Raw genomic sequence first — 10,105 nt, 5'->3', positions numbered from 1 at the left:
TAGGCCTCTACTGAGAATGCCCAGTCTGCTGGGAGGGGCAGGGATGTCACCTTACTGTCAGGGACAAAAGTCTGGGCTCCCTATATGGCTTTCTGTGATGCCACCCTGATGATGGAGAGGGGAGGTGCTTTGTCACAGTAAGAAGAAGGTGGAAATCTAGGCTCTCCACTTCACTTTTGTTGGCTAGAGTGAGAATGGGACCAGTTTCTTCCATAATGTGTGACAAGAGTAGAGTGGCTATTGTGTGAAAGTTTTCAGTCTTGTTGGGCTGCTCTTTTTCTGGTTCTTGGCTAGAGAAAGCAAAATTTTCTTGGGCTTTTTATTCCCATTAGTATTTCTGGGTTTCTGGCTTCTCTAGTACCAACTCTAGGATATATGAGGCAAAAAGAAAACACAGAGCACTCACCTCAGGAGAGTCGCTCTTGAAGTTCTAAGTTCCCTAGCTGGTCAGCCTTCTCTACACATTTCAGGTTTGTTTTATATACTACGTAGCATTTTAAGCTGTTCTTCATGGAAGGAACAAAGAAAAATACGTAAAATCGGTCTTTCCAGAAGCATAAGTCTTGAATAGAAGTAATTCTTAAAAATTGTTTTAATTTTTTTATACTAGTGATTGAACCCAGGGGTGCTGTACCATTGAACTGTATCCCCAACTTTTGTAATTTTTGTTTGAGACAGGGTATCTCTAAGTTGCTGAGACTGACCACAAACTTGCTATCCTCCTGTCTTGACCTTGAGGGGCTGGGATTACAGGCATACACCACCACACCCTGCTATAAAGTTGTCCTAAATTTTTAACAGCAGAATCCATTTTTCAATGATAAAACTTAATCTGCTCAAAGGGAAGAGAGGCCCAAACTCTCTATATAATCTTCTGTCATTCCACATATTACAGTGGACCTTGAGGTACCTCTGATTCACAGAGAGCAATTTAAAAGCTCTCCACCATTTCTTCCGACTAGGATAACCCTTAACTGTGTTTAGCAAGGACTGTGAAGAACTCAGTTGGATAGAAAAAGTTAATTAAGATATGTTTGTTTGAAGCACCTATGCTTTGTCAACATAATGTTAAAGTGCTTTTGGAATTCAGTAGTTACAACTATTTACAGAAGTACTGAACCGGAACTAGCTTTATCTGGAACTTGACTTTCCCAGAAACTTGGCCCTGTATCAAACTTGGCTCTCCCTGCTTTGTGGACCCAGCCATTGTGGTTGACAGGTGAGTACTAACCTTGAAGGGACTGCTTGAATGCTTGAAACTACTCACCTTGAAGGAAAGGCTTAGGCTAGGACTTATTTGAGGTGACAAAGTTGTTTTTTTTTTTTCTTTTGGTGCTAGGGGTCTAACCCAAGGCTTGGGCTTGCTAAGCACAGGCTCTAACACTGAGCTATACTCCTAGCCTTAGGCAAAGACTTATTGTGATCAGGGGATTTAGAACCCAAAGAAAAACAGCAGTGAGGGGTGGGGGATACTAGAAAACACCAAGCTCTCCTGCAAATATAAGGAATCTGTCAACTGGAGTCAGTGGAATTCAGGTGGAAGATAACAGCCCCAGTTTGGGGATGTGGGTGGGAGCTGCACATACAGTAAAAGTCCACTTCAATAAAGCATGTGGGCAGGGGTTTTGGGTATGTTTTACCCTTTTCTCTTCCCCATATGCTACCTTGGGAGCTCCTTTACCCTTATTTGCATAACATTTGCTGCTCTTTCCCTTCCCCTCTGTAGCTTGGCCCAGTGCTGGAATTCTCAAAGGGAGAGACCCCTTGAGCTAGTGTTGATATCTTAGACACACAAGTCCTTTTTCAGGAAAGCAGAGCCTCCCGGGAACTACTCCATGTCCCCCTCCCCCTGCCATAACTAGACCAGACAAAGGACCTTTTGCTGGCCTACAGACATCAAGCAAGGCCCTGAAAATTAAGTTGTAATGATTTTATTATATGATGAGAAAAAGACTGAGAAAGCAAGGTGTAAGGGAGCTCATTTGGAGTTTTACCCCAATTTTGAAGGCCAGAGGACCCCTGAAGGCAGTGATAGGTACTCCAAAATAAAGGCAGATGACAGATCCCTAGTTCCTTTTCCTCATGCCCTCCAATGGGGAGGCTGGTATGGGAGAAGCACAAGGACTCTAGCTCAGTTTTGCTGTCCCTCATACCTCCATATTGGTGCTATATTCCCACTCCCTGTCCAGACCCTTCACTGGGAGACAGAGTGGGCATGGGGTGGGGCAGGTACTGACTTTAGAAGCAGCAAGCAGGCTTTCTGAGAGGTCAGGGGAGAAAAAGATTTTTCTCACATTCCATGAAGTTGAGTGGAAGCACCTTGGAGATGGGGTTCTTAATTTTGGCCCTTGATTTCTTCCTACTACCTTAACCCTTAACTGTGACAAGGACTGTGAAAAACTCAGTTGGTTAGAAAAAGTTAATTAAGATATATTTGTTTGGAGCACCTATGCTTTGTCAACATAATGTTAACAACAAAAGTCAACAAATGGCATTTGGCTCCCACTGGGCCTCAATTTCTCAATCTGTGAAACTTAAAAGCAGCTGCCTCAGGCTGGGGGTGTAGCTCAGTTGATAGAGTGCTTGCCTAGCATGCACAAGGCCCTGGGTTCAATCCCCAGCAACACACACACAAAGCAGATGCCTCTCTTGGCTGAAGGGAGAGAGTCAAGTGTGATGAAGGATAGGAGAGCACATGTGAACTGTAAATTGTCCTCCCACAGGTGAGGGAGCCCTTGTTACCATTAGAGGGGGCCTCTGTGTCCAGCTGCGCTGGAGGAGGCCCTTCATTCAGGAGCTGAGGGACGGAGTGTCTGCAGTGTGTATAGAGTGCAGAGGTGTGAAATAAGCAGACAGCTGGGAGATCCCAGACTGACAGGAGGAAACTCTGGCCTTAAGAAAGAAGGATCTGTGAGGCTGGCCCTCCTCAGAAGCCTCCACCTTGGGAAAGGGAGTGTGTGGGTAGTGCAGGTGGCTGCCAATCCACCTTAGTGAAGGTTCCTCCTCGGCTTAAGGAAGCAGGTTGGTGGAGAGTGGGTGGAGGGGTGTCTGTAAGGAGCAAATTGAGGAGGGCTGATCTCAAGACACAAGGTGTTCCTTCCCACCGCTACCACGAAGAGAGTTCTCCAGCCTAGGCAACTGTGCCTGCTCACCTGTGTGATCTCTGGGCAGTTGGTGGGACTGTGAGGTGGGGGAGCCGGCCTGAGCCCGCGAGGTGGAAGCCCAGAGTTCTGAGGAAGTTTTGTTTTTGTTGTTCCGTTTCACTTTATGCTCTGTATGTGTACGCGTGCACGGGCCTCGAGCATGCAAAGCGTGCGCTCCAGCCCTGAGCCACACACCCGCTTCCTCTGGGACTGTCTCCTCGAGGCTGGGCGGGGGATTGAGCGGTGGGCCAAGTCTTTGGCTGGTGCAGCGCCACTGGCTGACCTCAGAGAGCAGGCGGCCCCGCGGGGCGGGCCCAGCGTTGGAGGTCGGAAAGGAGGGCAGAGGACGGCTGCCCCCGCAGGAGCGTTTCCTCCGGGCGGTCCCCGCCCCCAGGCCCCTCATCCTGGCGGCCTCGAGCCTGGGCTCACGTAGGCCCTTCGCTAGCAGCGGCCAGACTTCACCCTTGGGGCTTTGGGACGGCGCTTTCGGGTGGAGGGAGGAGGGAGGCCCTCGGAAGGGGCTCTCAGGGGCCCAAGGGGAGCGCCTCGTGTAGTAGTCGCCCTGCTGGCGGGGGTGAGTTTGGGGCGCCGTCGCCGCTGCAGCTGCAGCCACTGGTGGCCGTGGCACGAGCCGGGCGGTGGGGGAGCGAGGAGGAGCAGAGCCCGGGCGAGCGGGCAGCTGCCGCCTACCCCTCGGGCCCTCGGGCCCGTTGGCGCGCGGAGACTGGCTCCTCCTGCCCTTCTCCCTCCCCTTGCCCCTGGGCGGGCCGGATTCCCGCTGAGTAGCAGGGGCAGATGCGTCTCCGTGGCGCGGCTCCCGGGTGGTCACCCCTCCCCGATGGGGGAACGGAGGGAGGCCCGCCGAGGGGCGGCAACCCCGTGCACCACCCCCCGCTGCCCTCCCCCAGAAGCCGGCGACAAGACCAGGAGCCACAGCCGGGGTCCCCAGCCCCATCTCCATCCCAGGCATCCCCAGAGTGCGGGGCGGGCCAGGGGACCTGGGGGGGAAGGGTACCGATTAGCACCCCTCGATCCCGGGGGGGGGGGGGGAGGGTGGCTTCCAGGGCAAATAGAGCGGGAGTGTGGTGGGTAGGAAGGGGGGCAGGGGTCGCCCCGCGGGTTTCTAGGTCGGTTGGGGCCATAGTCTCTGGCAGGAGCAGGGGAGCGAGGGGGCCCTGGGCAGGGGCCACAGGACAGGTGCTGCCAGTCGGCTGGTGGCACTGGCCCCGGCGGGCGCGAAAGAGGCCCGGCTGGCTCCGCCTCCCCTCCCCCAGCTGGACGGGGCTCTGACACTTGTTAGATGTGAGCAATGGGCTAATTTTATCCGGCTCGGGCTCAGCAGGAAACCGACGCTGAAGCTAGATTTGTTCTTCCGGGCGACTCTGGCCCCCGGGAGGCCAGTCTCGGGGAGCACAGGGGGGAGGGGACGCGCCCGCCTGGGTGGGAGTGGGGGCGTGGTGTCCCCTCTCTGCCCCAAAGTAGAGTTTTGACGTCGGGGGTGGGGGGTGGTATACTCCAGGACACTAAGGCCCAGAGGAAGATATTTTGGAAAAAAGAAAGTACAAATTCCTTCTTGTGTTGCCTCACATTGTTGTCTCTAATTCTGTTTCTTTTCTTTCTTTCTTTTTTTTTTTTCCATTCCTGAAGTCCCTGGGTTCTAGCAGTGCCTGACACACATCAGGTTCCTAGGAAATACTGCTGAAAAGACATGAAAACCAGGCCTGGAGCTCTGTATCTGATGACCACTAGAGAGAGCTGAAAGGCAGGAATCAAGGGCCTTTGAAGAACAGCCTCCTCAACCTCCTGGGTATCTAATCCCTTTCCTTGTTCCTCTGGGGTCTCCGCTACAATTGCAGAACTTGCTTCAAGTGTTCTTACTCTAACCAGTCCCACTCTATGGGGCACCAGCTGTCAGACACCCGGGATTTGTAATCCTCATCAGCTGGCTTGCTGTGCTACTGTGGAGAAGTGGCAGGGAGCTGCTGGCTGCCTTTTCAGACATGAAAAGGCCCTGGAGGAGAGCATATGCTCATAAAAATTATGGGATTCCACAGCTTTGAAATCTAACGATCCTGAGTGATCAAACACAGACTGAGCTCTTCGGGCTGCTGGGGGAGGGACTGGAGGGGCAGCAGATCTTGGGTGGGAGAGCCTGAGGCCTGGCAGCTGGACAAAGTAATTAGCCTCAGTGGGAGGAGATGAAGAGGCCGGCAGCCTGAGGGTGTCTGCACCAAGCAGAGGAGAAACAACAATAGCTAAGAACTGGGTGGTAAACCACCCACTCCCAAAGGAAACTAGTCTCTTCTCTTTGTCCCTGTCTTGGCCATTGCACAGCCAGAAGGAGATGGACTTTATTGGTTGCTCTTGGTGTTCAGAGTAGAAAGGCAGTTGGTGGAAAGAAGCCTCCAAGGCCAAGGCTTCCTGAAGGTCTAGAATGAATGGGAGGGAGAAACCAAAAGTTTGTGTAGATTGGGAATGAGAGTAATTGTGAAGCAATGGGGTATGCCGAGAGTCACACTGCTCAGCTTTTATTTCCACTAAGAGCTGGTCCTGCTGACACCCTTTTAGAAATGGGCTTCTATGTGGTTGAGTGAAGTGGACGAGTCCTTTTTTCCTTTCTAGGGCCAGTGTCTTCATCTGGCAAACAAGGGGTTTGGATTGGACTGGAAGTTAATTACCTGAGTTCAAGTCTTGTTCTGATGAACTGTGTGAATCTGCAGCAGGCCCTTCGTTTCTCTAGGCCTCAATTTCCCCACTTAAATTCAATGCAGAATATGGACAAGTGAGACTTTAAGTTTACTCCTAGTTTTGTCATTCTTGTAGGTCTCTCTGCTGTATCACCCTCCATTCCAGGCTGTCACTGTAGGGCTATGTAACCCAGCTAATCTCTTCAGGTTCCCTATCAATAAGGGAGAGAGAAGGGGTTGAATTGTAATATTGCTAAGGTCATTGCCAATTTTCAGGAAGGCACATTTATAGCAAGGTGGTGGCCTTGGCAGGCTTTTACTCTGACTCAGCCAGTAACCATGTTCTCATTTTGTAAAGTAGCCACTTTTCCACTTCAGAGCTCCCTAGCAAATGAAGTTTCAAACAGTCCACCCAAACCCAAAGCCTTATATAGCTCCTCTCCTTTTCAAATGTCCGCTCTTTCAGAGAGCACAGACCCTGGCAGAAATCTGATTTAGAATGAGGCTTCAGTTCTGAAGCCAAACTTCCTGCTGTTAACCAGGTTGACTATTTCACCCTTGTAGGCAACATCCATACCAAAACCAAACTTTTATATCTGTTTATTTTGTTCCAAACCCCTTGAGGATTTAAATGTCCCAGGTCTCAAGCTCTGAAATTTTGTTCGTTCTCCTAGGTTTAACTGTGGTGCTTAAGAGGCTGCATCCTACTCTAAATATTAATACTGTGCTGCTTTTTCCAACCAACAATTCTCTCCAAAAGCACACAAGCCCACACATGCACATGCATATGCACATGTGTGGAAGAAGTAAATTGACGCCCTGTCAATGTTAAGTGACACCTGAATAGGTAGATTTGGGACCTGTGAATATCTTTCCTTCAACTGGAGAGAAGTGGGTGGCAGCCTGATTTTTAAAATCTATCTAGTCTTGAGCAACAAAGGAGGCCCTGCGGGACCACCCGCCAGCATCTCAGTGGGCGCGGGGCAGGGAGGAATGGAAGCAGGGGCATTGTTGCTCTAGTATTTCCAATGGTCTCTCTCAGGAGTTACAGGGCTCCTGCAGTCCATCTTCTCCTGTTCCACTGCTGTTTGAGCTGACAGGCTACTAACTAGGCCCTTTCCTACTTACAGAGCCAAGAACCAGTGGATTTTCCTTCAGGGAGTTGATAAGAGCTGGACTAGGACCAGCAGAGGTGGGGGGGCTCAGACTTTGGCCTTGAATGAAACTTTCAGAGGCCAACCATGCCCCAGCTGCCTGTTTGTAACGGAAAAATTCATGTGTGGGGACCATTGTCTTCTTTGGAGCCCCTCAGGGCAACCTCATCCTCCTGGCCGTAGGATGACCCTGGTTTAGGGTGGCACATTACTATTGGCTCCAAGTGACAGCCAGGGGTGCCTGGCAAAAAGATGATGAAAGGTTGGGTGACAGGAACACAATAAACAAAGGCCCAGAGAGGGAAGAAAGAGACACAAAGACAGAGGGAAGAGAGAGGCTGAGCTCCTAATGAGGTGAGCTGTGCTAGCTGGACACAGCCTGGCAGAGCCCACTGCCCCTAGCCAGGAGCACCTGGAATGCTCTTCAGTAAGATTGTTGCGCAGAGCCTGGGTATAGGGAAGCATCTGGTACCTACTTCAGAGGGAAGAAGGTGGTCCAGAATCTACCTTTCCTGGCACCATTAATGCCCACTAAGCAGAGTGGCCCAGGATGTCCAGCATGGGGAAAACACTGGGTGGTAAAAGCTAGGGTGGCTTCCCCTTCCTAAAAGAAATTGTCCAACCCTGTGTGCAGCTGCTGCCTGTACCTTTGGGGATCCAGGTTCTGAATGAGGTTTTTCCTAAAACAGTCCATTTCCTGTCCTGGCCAGGTGGAAATATTGACCTGTCATGAAAACTAAGAGATGGAGGAATTGGTCTTTCACTATGTCAATAGCCACTGGCCCTCCCTGCACCACGCCAGCTCACTGTCCTTAGTCCTCCTCTGCCTGCTGAGATGAAAGGAGTTTCTTCACATTTGACAGGTGGATACAAGGATGGGGGACTGGGAAGGCCTCCAGGTTAATGCATTGGCTTGGAAAATCTGTAAAAAACAGTGGGTGGAACATGGAACTTTGTGGTGTTTAAGGTCCTTTCCCTGTGTGATATTCTACTCTTCCAGTCTATGATTATATCAGCTTGAGCCAAAAAGTGAGATGAGGCTCAGCTTGAGATGAACGGGATTAATGCTAGTGTTAGGGCTGGACTGAGCCAATATGAGGCTGATTGGCCCAAGCTCTGGGTCCCTCCTTTCTCCAAGCACCTATGTATCTGTGACAATCATAAAAAGAAATAGAGAGGGAAAAGAATGGAAAGGAGGCAGTAGAGAAAAATCAAAGGAAAGGAAGAGAGAAGCAGACTGTTAACCAACCATATCATGGGGATACTACCTGTATACAGCTCTCAGGAAGCCACAGCCCTCAGGAACTTGTGAGACTAAACAAGGCTCCTTGTCTCATTCTGCCTCCCTTCCCCCACCACCCAAATGGCTTCCAAGGATGAATGGCAATAAATTTCTCAGTAATCAGAGGCTTGAGTCTCTCCCACTAGGCTCCTGGGGACACAGTAGCACCTTTGGCAGTTAATTTTAGTGGGCGACTAACAAGCTGGGGCCTGGAGGTTCTATCATCCTCCTCCCCCAGGGGTTAGAATGTATATGGAGAGGTTCCAAAGGCCAGGGGGAAATCTCAAGCTTTCCCAGTTCCTGGGAGAAGAAGGGCCCTGGCAAGTTTAAAGGCATTCATGGGGAAAATTTGGTTAATGAGTTTGGAACACCTAGAGCTTTGGCTCCAAGGGGATGGTCAGGTGGCTGAAATGCTGTGTGCACAGGTTTGGGAACTAGTGTGCTGGTGGCAAAAAATGTAAATGCTGAGCAGGGTGGGATAAGGGGAAGAGCTGGGGAGGAGCACACAATGGCAAAAAAGAGGCATTAGATTGGTTCCTCGGGGTTTGGGGAGCCTGGCAGCAGCTCCCCATTGGGGTCTGGATCAGGGACCAACATCTTATCCTTGCTGGAATCCCTCTGCTCTTTCTTGAACATCCTTTGATGCATGAGAGGGACGAAGAAGAGGATTACAGCCCCAATGATGGGGGGCACACCGGCAAAGTAGAAGGCCACATGGTAGTCCCCAAAACAGTTGCGGAGGAGGCCTGAAACAGTCAAGAGACACAAGTCAAGCTCGGCTTTTCCCTACCACCCAAAGTTGCTCTCTGCCTCTTCTAGGGGCCATCCCAGTGCCTATCCAGAGAATCTTGGCCTGCACTGTCTTGACTTGGGAGTTCCCTCAACTTAAAGGCAAGTGGTTCCTCCCTGAGGTAATGGGGCTGTGGGCCCTTGAGCTGAATGCTTATTATGAAAGGAGAGAATGAAGCCCCTCTTAAGATTTCCACATTTGTAACTTTCATCAAACTATAGCTACCTTCCAGTCACTCCTAGGGATGGTGTTAGGAGGGAATCTAGTTTAAAATAATTCCAAGGAAGGAAGGCCAAGCCTTGTCTCTGTTCACAGTGATATTCCCCACCCCTACTCCCATTTATTCTCATGGAACAATTTAGCTGAGTCCCTATTTACTTTTTCTCTGAGGTTCCCTTTCTCTGAAGTTCCAGTTCCCCTAGGAAGAAGTCATACATGTCTTTTTTTTTTCCGTTTTAGATATGGTTGGCCCCTCTGGCTTCCTCTAAGCTGCCAATACCATGGATGTGTTTGGCATGGGATGCAAGGCCTCTTCCTGTTCACCTCTAGAAGCTAACATGAGCTACCTCATAAGGAGGATGAGCCCAGAAGCAAAGGCAAGGATGCCCTTGTCCCTTTGCTTACTCAGGAGATAAGAAAAAGGGAAAGAGTTGTGGATTCTGGACCACTGTTGCCATCGGGGACTGGATAGAGTCTCCCCTCCCCCAGTAGGCAGTGTGACTGTTGCACAAGAGCCTGAATGAAACCTTTTGCCACTGTCACATGGCACCCTCACAACACCTTGTACATAATTGGTGTTCAAGGAGTATTTGTTGAATTAGCCCATTTGACCAACTTAGGGGAGGCTAACCCATGAATCAGTGTTTGTAATAAAACCCTAGAAAGGAAATGAACTTCTCTTTTCATTGGGTTTCTTATTTCTTATGTTCCCTCGGTTACCAACAGTGCTCTCCTGGGAGGATGGAGGGAGAAACTAGGAGTGCTGAAAAATGGCACACCAGCACTTTGCCTGCTGCCTGCTGGAGGTGAACCTCACTGGCTCAGTCTTG

The 10,105-nt window shown here is 50.4% G+C and overlaps 1 protein-coding gene and 1 long non-coding RNA gene across 4 annotated transcripts in view; one reads left to right on the top strand and one right to left on the bottom strand.

Moving 5' to 3' along the window:
* The first annotated feature begins 3,475 nt into the window (after positions 1-3,475).
* LOC113175441 (uncharacterized) lies at positions 3,476-9,937 on the top strand. Of its 3 annotated transcripts, none has more exons than XR_013342532.1 (5): positions 3,476-3,572; positions 4,791-4,950; positions 7,695-7,847; positions 9,086-9,157; positions 9,516-9,937. It is a non-coding gene; the product is annotated as an uncharacterized LOC113175441 (long non-coding RNA). The 3 variants fall into 3 exon arrangements; XR_003299964.2 differs by having other exon boundaries at positions 3,476-3,717; XR_013342531.1 differs by lacking the exon at positions 3,476-3,572 and adding an exon at positions 3,946-4,120.
* Slc16a2 (solute carrier family 16 member 2) overlaps positions 7,857-10,105 on the bottom strand; it is a 111,560-nt gene continuing 109,311 nt past the window's right edge. The window contains exon 6 of the mRNA XM_026379697.2: positions 7,857-9,012. Within this exon, the coding sequence (XP_026235482.1) occupies positions 8,792-9,012 (221 nt within the window). The 3' untranslated portion in view covers positions 7,857-8,791. The remainder of the gene's footprint in view (positions 9,013-10,105) is intronic.

The sequence above is a fragment of the Urocitellus parryii genome, chromosome X, assembly GCF_045843805.1.
Source record: "Urocitellus parryii isolate mUroPar1 chromosome X, mUroPar1.hap1, whole genome shotgun sequence".
NCBI lineage: Eukaryota > Metazoa > Chordata > Mammalia > Rodentia > Sciuridae > Urocitellus > Urocitellus parryii.
The sequence above is the reverse complement of the archived record's forward strand: the minus strand, read 5'-3'. Positions and strand labels throughout refer to the sequence as shown.